General features: G+C 42.2%; 1 protein-coding gene across 1 annotated transcript in view; it reads right to left on the bottom strand.

Annotated features, from left to right (window-relative positions):
- The window catches only part of LOC124140560 (fibrinogen-like protein 1), a 34,423-nt gene extending 16,624 nt beyond the window's left edge, over positions 1–17,799 (bottom strand). The window contains exon 1 of the mRNA XM_046508194.2: positions 16,976–17,799. Within this exon, the coding sequence (XP_046364150.2) occupies positions 16,976–17,522 (547 nt within the window). The 5' untranslated portion in view covers positions 17,523–17,799. The remainder of the gene's footprint in view (positions 1–16,975) is intronic.
- Between the last annotated feature and the right edge of the window lie 871 nt (positions 17,800–18,670).

Below are 18,670 nucleotides of genomic sequence, written 5' to 3'. Positions count from 1 at the left end.
ATCGGGTAGTCAGGCACGCTGACTTGGTTGATGCATGTCATCGTATCCCAATTGCTTGGATCGATGCTCATGATGTCAGTCACTGGATTGTCTGGTCCAGACTCGATTATTGACAGACCGCCGTCATATAGCTGGAATATCACTGAGTGCGGCATTAAACAACAAGCAAACAACAAACAACCAACCAAACAACCAAACAAACTGTTATGCAAGTCTGATTAACAATAGTTAGGTCGCCTTGTGCTCTATTCCACGAAGAGTTGGAATCAGGGGCTAGATTTGATGCACAACTGGATGGACCTTATTGTAACCATGGATATGGGATATATACTGAACAAATGTCAGTGATTATGTATATATTAGGGGATATGTTTATGAAATTGTGTGCACAGTCTTCCCTACAAAAAATCCTCAAAAATATGATCCCTTACTTTTGTTTTCAGTATATACTTACAGTAACGGCCAGAGAACAAGGCCGCGCCTTGTGCTAAATAAAGTCCTTCTGTCTTACGGGCCGACTATTTGATATTCTTTGGTGGGTCTCGGATACTTTTTGAAAAAATAAATTGCTTCCGAAAAAAACCTGGAAGTAATCTGGCTTCCGGTTTAGCAAAACAAACAATTGAACGATGAACATGAAGGATGTTAAAACAATATTTTGCTAAATAAATATAATTATTCGGCTCCTCGTTTCACTGAAAAAACATTGTGTGTCTGGGCGAATCTGGGATTCGAACCCACGATGATAGATTTCTGTCGTGCTTGAGAGCCACAACTCAGCATAACGATTTACAGCTCCTCAGACGGCTGAGCCACCCATGGCTGATTGTCATACCTGTTCTATAACATTGGAACATTGAAGCCCATTTCTGGTGACCCCAGCCGTGATATTGCTGGAAAATTGCTAAAAGCGGCGTAAAACCAAAACTCACTCACTCACTCACTCACTCATTGATTGCCTGGAACACCATTCTCGTAATGAACTCAGTCATTAAACTGGTTCCCATACTGAATTGCGCAGCCGTTAGAACACTTCTACAGATTTATATCAGCAGTCAGGGGCCTAGACTGTACATAACTACATGACACCCGGCTTCCAGACACTGAACAGGCCATGACTAAATGTCCAGAGCCGACTTCAAAACGCTATTAACATTTCTGGGAGTTCCGTCGGTACATAAGTTATGACGGTCGCCCAGACAGCGCTGCGCATCACAGCCACGACTACGTGTACATGGTACAGGCTTCCGTGCAGCTGGCGAGGCCAGGTCGGTACCGGCGGTGCAAGGCTCCATGTCAAAGATAAAAGGAAGAAGGAATCAGGAGAGAGAATTGAGATAGATAACAACATATAGCCTGTTTCTCTGGTGTGTCAGTGCCTCAGATAGCCCGAGCATCAGGGTGGACCCTAGCCTTGCTCCAAGGCTTTACGGAAAGAAAAGTCGATGGACGTGTAGTAATTCTATCCTCCTAATAAAATAGGCAGGTCTAAGAATTTCAGTTCCTAAAAAGGAAAACTTGTTCTTATCATTTACATAATCTAGAACTTATGGTTTAACTTATAATTATTGCCTTACAGACTTGTGCAAGTCTAGATGGACCCCACCTACGCTAACATTTAGTCTCCGTCTTGCTTGGAAGTTTTGGATATTTTTGTTTCATTCAGTATAAAAGTCTTCATAGCAACAAATAATCCCGCACCAAGACGAACGCTTAGTTTCTTAAAATAAATAATGTCGACAAATATAAATAACTCCATTTAAACTGATAGGAGCCTCAGTGAGGTGTGGGTGGAAAATCTAGACTGGCTTCATTTAGGGCAAATAGGGCTGGGCGGAAGGTAAACCACTATGGTTGAACAACTGTTAGATACACTATCTTGCGCAGTTACTGTCGAATATATGGATTTATGGATTGTAGAAAAGCAAGTCTATCCTGTTCCATTCCAGCATCAGGAAAAACAATTTAGAGGAGTGAAATGTATTGTTTCATTGTTTTAATAGACTACGTGTTAGTCGTAACAAATGTTATATTTGGGATGACATTTTCTTTGTAAAATACAGATTCTCGTTGGGGATTCGAACCCACACTGCCAGAGTTAGGCACCTAATCTAAATGGCATTGTGTGTGTTGGTAGCTTTCGGCCATGGGAGCCGTGCCAATTTACACTTGTCAGAGGGGTACACAAAGTACGTGATCTAGACTACCAGTCGTTGGACTTTCAGTTTTGTGGAAGCCTCGGTGGCTGAGTTGGTAAGATCGCTGACTTTGTGCGCTGGCGATTAGTTGCCTTACTCTGGCAGTGTGGGTTCGAATCCCGGACGGGACTCAACCCAACACAGTACGAGAATCTGTACTTTACTAAGACAGTGTTATACCAAATATAACATTTGTTATATTTGACAACTTTCTAAATGTCACTGTGTGTTCACACATGTCAGTCTTCCCACCACAAGTCATACTTCGTATAAATAAAATGTATAATGTCTTTGAAGACTAAAAGTTTTGTGATAATTAGCTAGCATTTGACGTATTTAAAAAAATAATAAAATGGCACATACACAGAAAATAAAACGTTATAGAGTGAAACGTCGTAAGATTGGACCCCAAGTCCGTAAACCGCATCCAAGGACGATCTTGTTGGGGATGTTTATATTTGCAGCAACGTTAACGTCACACCACGTCCACAATTCGTTAATCCGGACGGGGTATCGGTAACTGTCCGGATAAACAGGTTTTACTGTACATACTGAACAGACCCGTGAAGATCCGGGGTAGAATAGGTCTTCAGCAACCCGTGCTTGCCGTAAAAGGCGACTCTGCTTGTCGTAAAAGGCGACTGACGGGATCGGGTGGTCAGGCTCGCTGACTTGGGTGATACATGTCTTCGTATCCCAATTGCGTTGGAACGATGCTCATGATATAAATCACTGGATTGTCTGGTCCAGACTCGATTATTTACAGACAGCTTGTATATTGCCGAGTGCGGCGTAAAACAACCAACCAACCAACATAATGAACAGTTTGGTTTACAGCAGGATTTTATTTGCGAGAACATTATGTTCCTGAACGAAAGTTACATTAATCAAGAATTATCATTCCTACTATAACATGTTTATCAAGTAGATATAGTGAAGAATGGGAATTTCACGGTAGAAAGCATCTTCCAGACGAACTGTGCTTACGTCACAAAGGAGATGCAGAATTAGGCTGTGCATCAAACCATATGTTGATGCCCTGTTCAACATGCTACCTAATAACCAATTAAGCCATTCCATGCATTTTATTGAGGCAATTATTACCAATTACACCTCATAACCAGAATGAAACACGTTTAGAATATTAACAGATCAGGTTAAGCAAGACTGTTATTAGGTACGATACATCGGCGTTATTGTATTAAGTGTGTACATTAATTATGATAACCACTGGCTGGGAAGAGAACGAGGTTGATTACACGACTGGGTTCTTTTTTTAAAAGCGTCGGCGTGTCAAAATACGTAAACCAGTAAAAAAGCATCCGTTTGAGAAAATGATGAAGTTGACAAGTAAACACCATTACTCTCAGTAAACACATCGAGTGTAATATCTCAGAGTTACAAATGATCTCCACATCGCGTGTAACACAGCATGTATTTTGTTTATGTAATCTTTGACACCGGCGATAGATAAGGGGTACTCAACATGGCCTTCGCAATAAACTCTCGAGCTCCTAACAGGGATCGTGCAAAAAGTAGTGCATCAATGTGGCATTGTGCTTACAGTGCCTGCGAGTTCAGAAATGTTGGTAATGCGAGCAATTCATCACATGACTGTCCAAACTCACGCCCTGGTAAATCCGTCAACCCAACCTCCGACATATTACGAATCACGTGATTTCAGAAACAAAATATTCCTACGCACGGAAGAGTAACACGCTGATTTAATCCGTCACACAAACCTACTTTCATCTTTGCATATTAAACGGTTATTTTTCAATCCATTCGAACCTAAAATATCCTTTATTTTAAATCTAGAAAGAGTGTGGGAGTAGTCTTTGCCGGAATAGACCTTTGCACATCCGCGTCAGTTGAGTAGGATGAGCGTGCGAGGAGAACGCTTTATGGCGAGGGTTACTTGTAGTACATATGGCCTTTTACTGACAAACTGCAGCTGACATTCCAATAATAAGTCCATCCAATGATATGGTAATTAAGCCCATCCTCTGGTAGTGTAGTCCTGCGCCATGATTGTGAAAACATAAATATATTGTACTAACCTTGGCAAGCCTCGACCAAACTAAACCAAGTCTAGTTTCCTTGATTTCCACATATGAATAACAGAAGAGGAAATGTTCTTTTAAAACAAATACATGACAAGTAATTTAAAGAAATGTTTACATAGACTTAGTGTAAATCAGCAGAGAAGGAAATGCTCTTTTAAAAAAATATGTATTACAATTATTATAAGAAATCTTTTCATAGACTAAGTGTAAGACTACAAGTAGTCCTGCACCATGACTGTGAAATGTGTGTATTTTATGAAAACAAAACCAATCTTGATTTACATAAAAGCAAGTCTAGCCAGATCTAGCAGAAAAATTAATTGTTTTAATTTTAGAGGAGAGAAATATATTGTGTAATAAACATTTTCATGTTAGTCTAGTCTACAAGTTGTAGAACGGTGTATTTTAAATACAGTTTTAGATATTGCACTCCTGTGTCTCAAGAATCGTTTTCAATGTTGAGCCTTCGTCTTGTGGTCGACATTACGATAATGACAAGAAGTATCGCTGAGTTTATCAGTAACAAAAATAAATAGTCTCGAGTAACTGGTTACGACAGTTGTGTTTGAAGGTACAGTAAAGTGGCGATAAAAGACCGCTAGCGATATTTCACTGCCACAATGCCGGAATTGTTCCGAGAATGAATCGGGCAAATATGTCGCCAACTTGACGATATCTTGCAGTAACTTTACCTCGTTAGATAAGATGTTCTCCTTAAGACCTACTTAACAGTTTATATCGCGAAGTCAGCAGGGGACTGATTGGCTACCGGCTACCACGTGACCTTGTAGATTACATCAACACAACTGTTACACACCCTTTGTGTGCGTTGCGCGAACTATGAAGTGCGCACTATCTTAGAAAAAGTCGACATGTTTTCTTAAATTATCTAAAGGTCGTAAAGTCATGCTTTGATAGATGTTGTTTTCCAAACAACTTGAGATCTAAAAACAACCGCCAAAGAACATTCCCAGGGCGTCGTCTTGAGTTATAAGGCACGCGAGTACGGTTATGAAAATGCGACTTGACACTTTACTTCTGAACATGCGCAGTGCTGCACGAACATCGAACGGAAGTGAGTTCGCGTACCCGTCGGATAACATAACAAAGCTGGGTCACTGCATCCATCTGCCTGCGTTCAGGTGCATGCATAATGATGGATTAATTAGAGATAATATGGAACTGATACACCCTGAGAATACATGACATCAAACCGTTTTTATGTTTCCCTTCTGGTAATACAATGGTGAAACTGGGGTTAATTAAGATGTTAAGTTGTTCAGCGGTAGAATTTGCCACTAGTCCTGTCATTCGTCACCACTCGCCCCTTTCCGTAACCGGCTTGTCCCGGAATAACACGAGTTGGTCACGACTGTAGTCCTGTAGTACTTGCCAAACTGACCATTAGTTAAGGTATCATAAGGACTTGTATAAATTTGCCATTTTAAGGGTTTTGCTATATGTTATCATTATAAGGACTAGTGGACTAACATCGTTAGTTTCTATCGCGGTGATCTATTACCGTTTCAAATGGAGTGGTAAAAAAGTTCTCTCATCACGTTGAACGACGAGAGCGATATGGCAGGAATATATTGCAATGTGCTAAGCCTAAAAACCCTACTCATTCATATTTTCAAATTAATATCTTCATGCTCATGCATTCTTCCCTTGAGCCTATTAGACAGTCTCGGATTAACAGCTTTGGATATAATTTTTCGCAAGTAATTATGTACGTTTCCGTTATCGTTGGAAATTTGTATCCATGTCAACAAGAGCAATAGCCCATTCAACTGTATCAGTTTCAGTAATATGCTGCATCCGTCTCTCCCGACCCCCGGTTATAACTTGGATATTACAGTGTACGTAGTGAGTGAGTGAGTGAGTGAGTGAGTGAGTGAGTGAGTGAGTGTGAGTGAGTGAGTGAGTGAGTGAGTGAGTGAGTGAGTGAGTGAGGAGTGAGTGAGTGAGTGAGTGAGTGAGTGAGTTGGGTTTAACGCCGTTTTTAACAGTATTCCAGTTATATCGCGGCGTGTCAGCTTAATGCGGGAGGAAAGCCCGAAGTGATGCAGGTCTCAGACGTTTACCACTTTGGTATGGTACTGACAAACCTAGAAACATAATCGGGGCGAACAATCATAAGTTTCTTGCGTGATATAACTGGAATATATAATATATAATATAATATATAAACTCACTCTCTCGGCTTCCGGACAGGAAGCTCAATAACCTAGAATATCTCAGATGCAGGTCTCAGACGTTTTCCACTTTAGTGAAACCCACGAGCACGGGTATGGTGCTGACAAACCTGGAAATATTATCGGGGCGAACCAGGATTTTGAACCCACAATTTTAGGTTTCTGGCGTGCCCAAGGGACGCAACTCTGCACAGCGAATCGCGGCGCCTTAGGAGACTGGGCCATCCGTGGCCCCGATATATCCTTGTAACTGCCAATGAATATATGAATGATGAGCCAGCAACATCTACATCGATATACGTGGCATTAGTCGAAGGGAACATTGTCGAGTAGCTGTCTTCGTCACCGCAATTCGCTGAGTTGCGCCGCATCGGAGTTCCAGGAACCTATGATCGTGGGTTCGAATCCCAGATTCGACCTGATTGTGTTTGTACGTGTTTCAGCACCATGCCCTTGCTTTTTCTCAATAGGAGGCCGCGTTGTGGGAATTTTATGAAATGCCAATCAGCGACGAGTCTTCTAAATTTACGGACCGATTGAGTGAACTATTCAGACCAGCATGTTTGATTTCTGTTCTCGAAGACGAATATAAACGATGAGTTCTGAATGCAAAATCATAACGCCGGGCTGTCATATTGATGTTGATATTATATATGTATGCTGTTGCATGTAGCGCCATGCATCTACACCCGATTGGGTGTACTATACAGTGAATATTTATGTTCTGTAACGGATTTCTTTCATTAAGATCGAAATTTCCGAATTGGGGGTAAGGCAGTCAAGCCGAATCGTTTTAGAAAGCTGACATCTGATTGGCTCAAGAACCCACGCATCCTTTTTCAGAATGTCCGGTGAAACTTCGCTCTCGATTTTCATCTGACGGGACCTCAGATCTTGATGTAGACTTTTACAAGTCTCTAATGCAATAATTATTTGTTTAAATGAAAATTTCTAGATTATGTAAATAATAAGAACATGTTGTCCCTATGAGCAGACACCATATTATATGGTCTCTGCTATGAGACTGGTGTGTACTGTAAACATATCTAGACTTGCCTATAAGGAGGATAGAATTACTACACATCCACTGACTTATCTTTCAATACAGCCTTGGAGCAAGGCTAACTTTGAAGCCGAGAGGTGTCGTATCAGAGTATAAGGTTTGATTGAGGGTTGACACACTGTGATATAACTGAAATAGTGTTTAAAGCGGCGTTAAGCCAAGAAGTCACTCAATGTGTACAAGGAGTATGAACTTCATATGTTCGAGCCTTACAGCTAAACGCGTCTTTTGTTGTACGGTGTCTGGCTGACACAGAGTAACTAACGTTACTGAATTAATTCAACTCACATCTTGCCGCCGCATGCTTTATGTAAAATACCATCCCGCAAATGTCAGGCCTCTACTTGAAACCAGTGAGTGAGTGAGTGAGTATGGTTTAACGCCGCTTTTAGCAATATTCCAGCAATATCACGGCGGGGGACACCAGAAATGGGCTTCACACATTGTACCCATGTCGGGAATCGAACCCGGGTCTTCGGCGTGACGAGCGAACGCTTTAACCACTAGGCTACCCGACCGCCCCACTTGAAACCAGGAAGGGAACATTAAAACGGACGCGGGGTATCAGCTGGACCGAAGTAGCCCCTGGTCAAAATATAACACGTGTAGGGTCAGCATGATACAAAATGTGTTTTCAACATTTACTGGATTCATTAGTTTAACATCTGGCGGTCCTCGTCTGTGAATGTCACGTGATTCTCAATGTGGTTGTGGACATTGAGAGGTGAGTGTTTGTTTGTTTGTGGTTTAACGCCGCACTCACCAATATTCCAGCTATATGACGGCGAGTCTGGACTAGACAATCCCGTGATTGATATCATGAGCATCGATCCACGCAAATGGGATAAGATGCCATGCATCAACCAAGTCAGCGTGCCTGACCACCCGATCCCGTTAGTCGCCACTTACAAGCATGGTTGCTGAAGACCTATTCTAACCCGGATCTTTACGGGTCGAGTGGTGAGTGAGTAAATGTTGTTGACACAAGGCAAACCAGTGGCTGAGAGCATGAGCACCGATTTAGGCGCATGTTACAACATTTATGGTTATAGAAATCCAGTCATCTTAATCTCCACGAGGATTAACTGAGTTGGGCTTAACGCCGCTCCGAACAATATTCCAGTTTTATCACGGTGTGTCAGCCTAATGTGGGAGGAAAGCCCGTAGTTATGGAGGTCTTAGACGTTAACCACTTTGGTGTGGTATGGTACTGAAAAACCTAGAAATATAATCGGGGCGAACCGGGATTCGAATCCACAATCATAGGTTTCTGGCGTGATATAACTGGAATACTGTTCAATGCGGCGTTAAACCAAACTCACTCACTCACTCACTCACATGGCTTCCGGGCAGGGAGTGAGTGAGTTTGGTTTTACGCTGCTTTTAGCAATATTCCAGCAATATCACGGCGGGGGACACCAGAAATGGGCTTCACACATTGTACCCATGTCGGGATTCGAACCCGGGTCTTCGGCGTGACGAGCGAACGCCTTAACCACTAGGCTACCCGACCGCCCGCTTCCGGACAGGGAGCTCTATAACCTCTAATGTACAATATACCTAAAGAAACCGCATCAGCAGGAGGCGGTGTCTTGCTGTGTTGTTAATCTGACCTTAATCAGATCACCGAGCATGTTTATCAGCTGTCTGTGTGATGTTTCCCCGCATCTGAGATGTATTGAGGATGTACATGAGCACTGATTGCAGTTTGAATCACCTCCAGCTGACCAGCGAGTCATGCGGATACGTTCTAACGGCTCAGTGGAGTGCGTGTTGGTTGTCCAAACACCGTGCATGTGTTCAGTTTGTCCTTATCATGGCTGAATAAATCAGTGTATGTTGGCCATCTCACGTCTACACAGATAAGGTAGTCAATGTTACAGCGAAAAGGTGCCCAAATTTGACAAATTGACAACAGACCTGCCGCCATGCACGTGGAAGTTGATATGCACGTGAAAACCGACATGCACGTGTGTTACTTGAGGTACACGATGCAATAGTTTACGCTTGTTGATATGAGTGTGTGAGTATGATTTTACGCCGCTTTTATTCCCGCAATATCACAGCAGGGGACACCAGAAAGGGGCTTCACACAATGTACCTATGTCGGGAATCGAACCCGGGTCTTCAGCGTGACAAGCGAACGCTTTAATCACTAGGCTACCCGACCGCCCCTATTGATATCAATTCACTGATTTGATACATTTTAACTTAGTTTTATGGCAAAGCGACTATTTCTCACTTTCTGTGGAAAACGCATTTATCACACATAAGTGGGATCGGAGATTATTTAAGCTTCTGATATCTGGAGATATATCCTATACACACATGTGCCCAAACGTCAGCTGACCGTGAAATCCCAAAGCATTTTATGTTATTTCCGTGTAGGTTTAAGTAATTCCATATCAGCAGTTTGTGACCTCCTGAAATTATCTTCGTGCACATAATTTTAATTTATTATACCTTAATTATTTTGCTAAATGGCAGATATTGATGTGAAGTAGTTAACTGCCGCCAAAGCCATGTGATGAAGAAGGAAATGGTTCTCGCCAGTGAGGTACATGTGGTTTTCGTTTGGGAGCGATTTTTTTCAGTTATATCACGGCGCGATGTGTGAAAGCCCAAAGCGATGCTAGACTAGTTAGACGTTTACCACTTTGGTGAAACCTGAGCACGGGTATAGTGCTGACAAACTTATAATCACAGCGACTCTGGGATTCGAACCCTTGGCCATATGTTTCTGAAGTAAGACGAGTTCTATGGATGAACAACTTCTTTATTACAATTAGTGCGACGTTTCGGTGTAGATCCTAACACCTTTATCAAGCAAGTGATGAACATGACTGACACCCGCAACGTCACCCACGCCTGCGCAAGCGCACAACACTTCCGGGAGGTCACTCGAAAACATCGTCCCGACCGAGTATGGCAAAAACACGAAACACACCACAGATAAAGGTGTTAGGATCTACACCGAAACGTCGCACTTATTGTAATAAACAAGTTGTTCATCCATAGAACTCGTCTTACTTCATCACACCAACTTCTTAATGCCACTGAAAGAAGTCATATGTTTCTGGTAGGCAAAAAAACAACAACGCTAATTGCGGCGCCTTTGAGGTTTGGGCCACCGGCGCTCCCGTTCTTTGTTTGGTATCGTCATACCTGTTCAATATCGTTGAACATTATACGGATTTAATAAATATCCGCAGCAATTTGTTCTAAAATGATAAAATAATTGTCAATTCAGTTTGCTGAAATAACAAAGAAAGGTGTGGCATTTCATGTTTATTTGTTTACTAGATAAATGTTTGTCAAGGGTATAGTTTCACGTAGTGTCCAGCAGAATAGGTCACAGTCCCACGCTACGTCCCACGCTGTGTCCAGCACATGTCCAGCACATGGTCACCACCCCATTGTCTTACCCCCGGGAAGTGTGTTTAGTAGAGTTTTACTGTCTCATAAAATTCCAGCTCGGCTGACCTCAATCCCATGGGCAAATCAGTAATTCCATAATGGAACTGAAGTCATTAGTTTCACTAGTCCACGTGACGAGTACAAAACACGATCCGTCGTGATATATGAAAGTTCAAAATAGTTTTATTTGTTTGACATTTGATAAACCTAAGGAAATGTTCTTAAATAATAGCTTAACGAACTATATGCGGCGGGAACTTTACAATGAAATCATGCAACACACAGAAGAAGTTAAGTTGTTGTTGCACCGGCCTGAAAATAATCGAGTGTGGACCAGGCAATCCAGTGACTGACATCACGTGGATCGAACTACGCAATTGATCTTCCCAAGTAGATACGAGTATAAGCTGTGTTGATTCGAGTGATAAAAGATCCATACTACAATTGCGTTTGTTTGTTTGTTGTTTATTGTTTAACGCCACAATCAGCAATATCCAAGCTATATGACGGCGGTCTGTAAATAATCTAGTCTGGACCAGACAATCCAGTGATTGACATTATCAGCATCGATCCACTTAATTGGGATATGATGACATGCATCAACCAAGTCAGCGAGCCTGACCACCCGATCCCGTTAGTTGCTGAAGACCTGTTCTAACCCGGATCTTCACGGGTTACACTTGTGGGTAGCAGTTTATGGCAAAGCACAGAGTTGTTATACATAAGAAAACAATACATTAATATGTTCCGTTTTTCTTGTTTACTTTCAATTTCGCTCAGCCCTTTGCCTCTCGCCATTATATGAAACGTAACAATGACATACAATGTATATTCTCAGGACAGCCTTTCCTGTTAACAATGCAAGCCTAGATCGAGCCGGTTACAGTGAGGGGACGCCTGGCCCGTTCCACAAAGTTATCTTAGTACAAAGACGATCGTAATTTCCGTACTATGGCACTGACGTACGGCAGTTGCTGAGCTAAAATCAAATATGATATGGATGAATGAATGAGTATGGTTTTATGCCGCTTTTAATTATATTCCAGCAATATCCAGGCGGGGGACACCAGAAATGGGTTTCACATATCATATCCATGTCGGGAATCGAACCCGGTTCTTCGGCGTGACGAGCGAACGCTTTAACCACTAGGCTACCCGCCTCTGGATATGGTGGAAAAACTAGAAATGCACCAGAGTAGTTTCTCATACAATCCCGAAATTTAAGAAATACAAGAAAATATCTACAATTCTTTTGCTGGTCCAGATTATTAGGAAAAAAGGGATTGTTGGCTTCTTCCTATTTTCTATTAAAAGTTTTATATCATAAGGCCAAATTCTTTTTAATATTGTCATTTCAGATATTTAATGTTAATTAACTATAAGCGAAATATATTCTCCAAACACCAGGTATCATAACGTTCACAACGGTGACTCATTTCTTGGCGTTTCAGACCGCCTCCGTGGTCTAGTGGTTGAGCATCTGCCCGAGGAGTGGATACCGAGTTCGAACCTCGGCCGCGTCATACCTAAAGACGTTGAAAGATGGTACTTGTAGTTACATGCACCCTGTCTGGCGCTCGGTATTAAGGGGATATAACAAGGACTGGTCGGCTCGGAGTCAGTATACTGTGTCTGAGTGGGGTATTCATGTTGAACTGTGGCATGTTATCTCAGTGGGCAACACTATAAAATAGTCCGGATTGACACACACACACACGCGCGCGCCTTAACTGACTTGCCTACGAAATATAGCACGCCTAGATAAGGAGTAGCCTTGTGGTTAAATGAGTGAGTATAGTTTTACGCCGCTTCTAACAATATTTCAGCAATATCACAGCGGGGGACGCCAGAAATGGGCTTCACACATTGTACGCATGTCGGGAATCGAACCCGGGTCGTCGGCGTGACGAGCGAACGCTTTAACCACTAGGCTACCCGACCGCCCCCATTGTGGTTAAAGCGTTCGTTCGATTCCTCACATGGGTACAATTCATAATTGACGAGCGAATGCTTGAACTACAAGGCTATCCTCACCTACGTGTGCTGCATGAAGTAGGCAAGTCACTTACTCACGAACTCCACCTAATCAACGGCATCCAGAACGTCTACGACAGAAAACCACGGGGAGAACGCAGCACCCGACAGAGACATTACTGCATTGAAACAGACGCATCCGGCATCTGGAAAATCCATCATCTAGCCCTCCTACCAGATTGGTATACCAATCTACCTTTACTACATAAACAATAACGAAAAACATCTTGGCAAGGATCGGATAATGAGCGCTTCTGCTTGGAGAGTGTGTCTTTTTCAAAGCCTGGGGATGAAGATAGCTAGTAAATAAAATACAAACACTGACTGAGGTTAAGCTATTGTTCCCTGCATCTGCTCATTTACAAAAATATGCGGAATGTTTGAGTTTCCGCTGCAAATTCCGCTTGTAGAGGAAGGGTGAGTTGACTACAAAGCGGAAGCCAGAGGTCGGTATGTCAGACGTTATCAAGCATAGATTCCATCTAAAAGCAGGTAAATACCCTATCAGCTAGGCAGAAAGCGTGCAATTCGCTGTCGCAGGCTATTTTACAGACGGACTCCCCATCCTGCATATCTGGAGTTTAGTCTCCAGATGCACAGGGGAACAAGATGAGGAAGTATATATCCCATAAGCCCACTCTTATTTCTTCCTCCTCAGCATTTGTACAATTAGCTTTGTTAACGAACAGATAATAACGTTGTTGAAATGCTGATACGCTGGATGTAGTTGTAGGTCTACCTTAGCTCCTAGGCTCACAATCCATGATGAAAGGTAATTCTATCCTTATAACAGGAAAGTCTACATAAGCGGAGTTCCAAGGACGACTTGCTCTTATAATGTAAAAATAGATATAGAAATTATTATTTAAAATAACATTGTTTTGTCTTAGAGACTTGCGCAAGTCTGATGTAGATCAACCTTACCCTCTCACAGAAACTGTATATATATATATATATATATATGTAAAGCTAACTCCCTCCCTCACTTAATGATAGTTGCATGCTTTCAGATTATTTCTCAGGTCACAGTGAGGAAGGGAAGTACATCGACTAACACTTAGTCATTGAAAAATTTCTTTAAGAAAATAATATTCTTCGAAAGAAGCTCTTCCTCTTTTGCTGTTTTCATATGTGGAATCAAGGAAACTAGACTTACCTAGGCTTTCATATATATATATATATATATATATATATATATATATATATATATATATATATATAAATTTATATTTACTATCGATTGTATTTTAGTTATATCACAGCGTGTCAGCTTGATGTGAGGGAAAGCCGAAGTCATGAAGTTGTAGATCCCCACTTCGATGAAACCCACGAATAATGTTATGGTGCTGACAGACAAATAATCGTAATCTGGCCGAACCTGGCATCCGAACCCACTACCAGCGGATCCTGGTGAAGATAAGAAACGCGACTCTGCAGAAGCAAAATGCGGTATATTAAACCACTAGACCAACCATACCCCTAGGATGGATTCGGAGAAGAATCAACGGTAACTCCGTCATATAATGATGATGATAATAATAATAATAATATTTTTAATTTTTTTTTAATAATACCTGTCCCGTTTTCCCCCAACTTGGTAGGACACATCGCAAGTTGTCGGACTCCTGCAGTAATTGCATCTGTAAACAGTGTCATTATCACCTAATCGCTAATATCATCACCACCAGGACGAACTATGTAATCGGTTCTCGGATCTAGATTGATGAATCGACTAGTGTTGTTCTAGGAATGTCAGACATGCACGTTGAAGCAGTGAAACAGAGTATGCGGGTCTTATCAGCTGTATGCGGAGCTGCATGCATGTTGTGGAAGGTTGTCAGTCGGCGTGTTGGAGTCGAGGACGATGTGGATGCCACCGACAGCTAGGTTGTTGATATATACTGTATGAGTGATGACAGCATGTTGTCATAAACAGCGCATGATATACGTACAGGTACATCGCCCCACCGGGCGGTGGGGTATAGCGATTAAAGCATTCGCCGCCACGTCGTAAATCCATTTTCGAATCACCACGTGTGTATATTTTATGAAGACCATTGTTAGTTTTCCTCGATGTGATATTTCAGAAATGGTTAAAAGTATTCGGCGGAAAACCTCACTCGTCCAGACACATATGTACACATGGTATTTTGGATATTGTATTGTACAAGGATCTATACCGAAACATCGCTTTTTACAGTATTAAAGAAGTTCTTATCCATACAATTGTGTCTACCTTGTCTTGGATATTGTTTTTTTGATAAAACGACATCTTGTAATGCGCTGTATTACGCTGAAATATTCTGATCATGGTAATTATTTCAAGAAACTTGAAAACTCTGCACCATATATTATGGCTGGAATGTTGTTAAATGCGGCGAATAACAATAATGCAATCACCACATCATATATGATGCAATAGCGGTATGCTGATGACGTACATAATCCTCATCACGAACACTGACTGACAAAAGGACCAAGAAAATGCCCCCAAACACATATAATCAGTACCCTTTGTCCCATGGGGCGGTCGGATAGCCTAGTGGTTAAAGCGTTCGCTCGTCACGCCGAAGACCCGGGTTCGATTCTCGACATGGGTACAATGTGTGAAGCCCATTTCTGGTGTCCCCCGCTGTGATATTGCTGGAATATTGCTAAAAGCGGCGTAAAACCATACTCACTCACTCACTCTCTATTCCCGCTTTGTGACGGAAACCTTTGTTTTCATTTTTACTGAATGCCAAATTAAGTGAAGATCAAGCTAAACCAAGTATAGTTCGTTGATTCCACAACAACAGAGGAAACGTAGCAGAGGAGGAAAGGTTCTTTTAAAAAAAGAAAAATTATTTTAAAGAAATGTTGTCATGGACTAAGTGTAGTCTATCTCCTTTCCTCTGAAACCCATTCCACCCAAACCATTCAATATCTAATTCTGAGAATATTTCTTCCATCCACACGAAGGCCCGTTAAATCGGTAAGATGTTGCTTAGGTTTGAACGAACTCATTCACCGGTGCGAAAGTCATTAAATAAATGTCCATCCAACATAGGCCAACGTATCGTTATTTCTATAATGGTATATACTAAATGCAAGTACACAATATTAGAGGAAAATGAGTGTGGAATATGAATGCCATTATTATAATAAACATTCTTATTATCAATGGATCATCATCATCATCATCATCATCATCATCACCATCATCATCATTATCATCATCATTTAAGATAAATAACACTTCCATGTAATAGTTAACTGTATTATATTTTAAACCGTAAAGAGTCATACTGTATTCGCTATCACTCCCATCGGAAGCTGCGCAACTGGCAGGAGTCGTCGACGAACAGCAACAACTGGTCTTATCTGATATGGTGCTTTGTTCTCTTAAGAAAAACCTTCTTATCTCTTGTAAGGCTTCAGCAGTAACTGTCCTGTCGACAATGTAGGTCTGCTCGACGTCAGCGGTGACTGAACATCCACATATATAATATGGTATTGGATTGAGAGAGAGAGAGAGAGAGAGAGAGAGAGAGAGAGAGAGAGAGAGAGAGAGAGAGAGAAAGAGAGAGAGCGAGAGGGAGAGAGAGAGACAGAGAGAGAGACAGAGAGAGAGAGAGAGAGAGAGAGAGAGAGAGAGAGAGATTAACGTTGCGTTCAAGATTATTTCACTGTGGGCATGTCGTTGCTTGTGCTTGTCGGAACATATGTCGGTTTGTAGTGCAAGCTCACTGCAGTGCCATACCGCAGTTTTAACATCGGATTCTCTACGTATACTGAGTCCAAACTGACCCGTCCTTGCGGCCAGGGGACCGAGCCACCAACCTACCGCTCTCCGACAGGCGCTGTATCCACTACACCACGGCGGCACACACACACACACACACACACACAGACACACACACACACACACACACACACCTCTCAACGTATTTCAATAAAAAGTTTTTCTATCTTAATACGACACTAATGTCACATACTAACGATCGACGCATCTCCACGTACCTGTTGGTATATGTCCGCCATACAGTGCCAACAAGGGGTCCGGTGTTGGCGAAGTTGGGACAGGTGTTGTTGTAGGCGTTGTCGTCGGCGTCGTCGTCGGCGTCGTCGTAGGCGTAGTCGTTGATGTCGTCTTAGGTGGAGGTTTCGTGTCCTTCTCTTCCTCAGCTATAACTATGGTATCCTGAGGCCAGGGATCAAGAATCGAAAGGTGCTCGTCGTTTTGGGTGTCGCACACACACGTCTGGTTCTCCGTCACCAACTTGTGCACCAACAACGTCACCGACTCCGACAACTGCAACAACAGGTGACGCTGCTCTGACGTCCTCTGACGCAGTTCGTCCACTTCTAACCTTAGCTGCCTGTTTTCGTGGTTCTGGCGTTTTAGTTCTATCAGTATAAAATCCAAGGCGTCCCTGAAATCGTCGTCCCTTGTCCGACTGCACGTCTCCGACCACTGGAACTCCTGAACCGTCGGCTGGCAGACGACAGCCGTGAAGCAGACGACACATACCGTGACCAGACGACACACCAATACGTCTGATGCCATGGTCGTGATTGCTGTTACAATCCTTCCTGCATAGCGTAGTTTAATCCGAACTAAATTAACTCTCGTGTCTCCATGTTAAACAGTCACATTTACATATCTTCAATATGTCCAGGTTGAATATTTCATTCAAAAATACAAAAAGAATAAAAGTTCATAAACCAAGTGGTCAGTTATCGTAGAAAAATGAATGGAAATTGAGCAGACGACACTTCCTTAAGATGTCGCCCCCCGCTCTCTTCCCCCGAGTGAGCCAGCAGACCACACCAAGCGGAGATTCGTTCCTTGCTCTACAACCCTACCACAGCACGAAGGCGGGGTTTCGTCCATACAGGCAGTACCGCATTAAAACTGTTGCCGAAGCGGCGAGCGAACACAGGCACATTTTCTTCATTTACAGAATTTCGTTGTAAAATAAGTAGGAAGGTTTAAACATACAAAGTTACAAATACTATTTATTCTCGTTCTGTATTTTTATGTTTCTCCATTATAATTTTGTTCGTGTTCCGAAACGGGGTTCTTTGTCATTATATTTTTGTTCTGTTAAAGCTAAAAGACGGGTGGCCTACTGATTAAAGTGTTCGACGAAATCCTGGGTTCGATTCTCAAGATTGGAACCATCTGTGAAGCCCATTTCTGCCCCCTCGCTCCACTCCCAATTCCCGCCGTGATATTGCTTGAATATTGCAAAACCGACGTGAAACCCTACTCACAGAGTCAACCAAAGGGATGACATTCGTTTGGCGGAACGAATTGAAAGGAATTAGAGGAGTTTGATTTTTGTTAAGTTAATGTTGGTTGGGTATCGGGGGGACGGTAAAACAGTGTCAGATATGTCCCGTGGCGCCCCTCGCACCGCATGATCATAACGCGTTATAAACTTCAAAGTAATATTATATTCTTTCAAAGCATATTTTTTTTAGGAAACATGTGTATGTATGGGTTCTGATTTGTGTTAAGAAACATGAAAAATGCATGTAAATACACATAAAAACACGACAGGAGGAACGATGCCACCCTTGATGGCTTGCCGAGGGACTGTGTATTGTTATGGTCTGTGATATGATTTAAGAAATATTTAATACATGAATCAAAATAAAATTTAGGACACTGGCAAAGAGAATGATTCTATCTCTGATGGTCTGTCTGTA

The sequence above is a fragment of the Haliotis rufescens genome, unplaced genomic scaffold (assembly GCF_023055435.1).
Source record: "Haliotis rufescens isolate VD_foot unplaced genomic scaffold, xgHalRufe1.0.p SCAF_6, whole genome shotgun sequence".
Lineage (NCBI taxonomy): Eukaryota > Metazoa > Mollusca > Gastropoda > Lepetellida > Haliotidae > Haliotis > Haliotis rufescens.
Note: the sequence above shows the minus strand (reverse complement) of the source record. Positions and strands in the feature narration are given on the sequence as shown.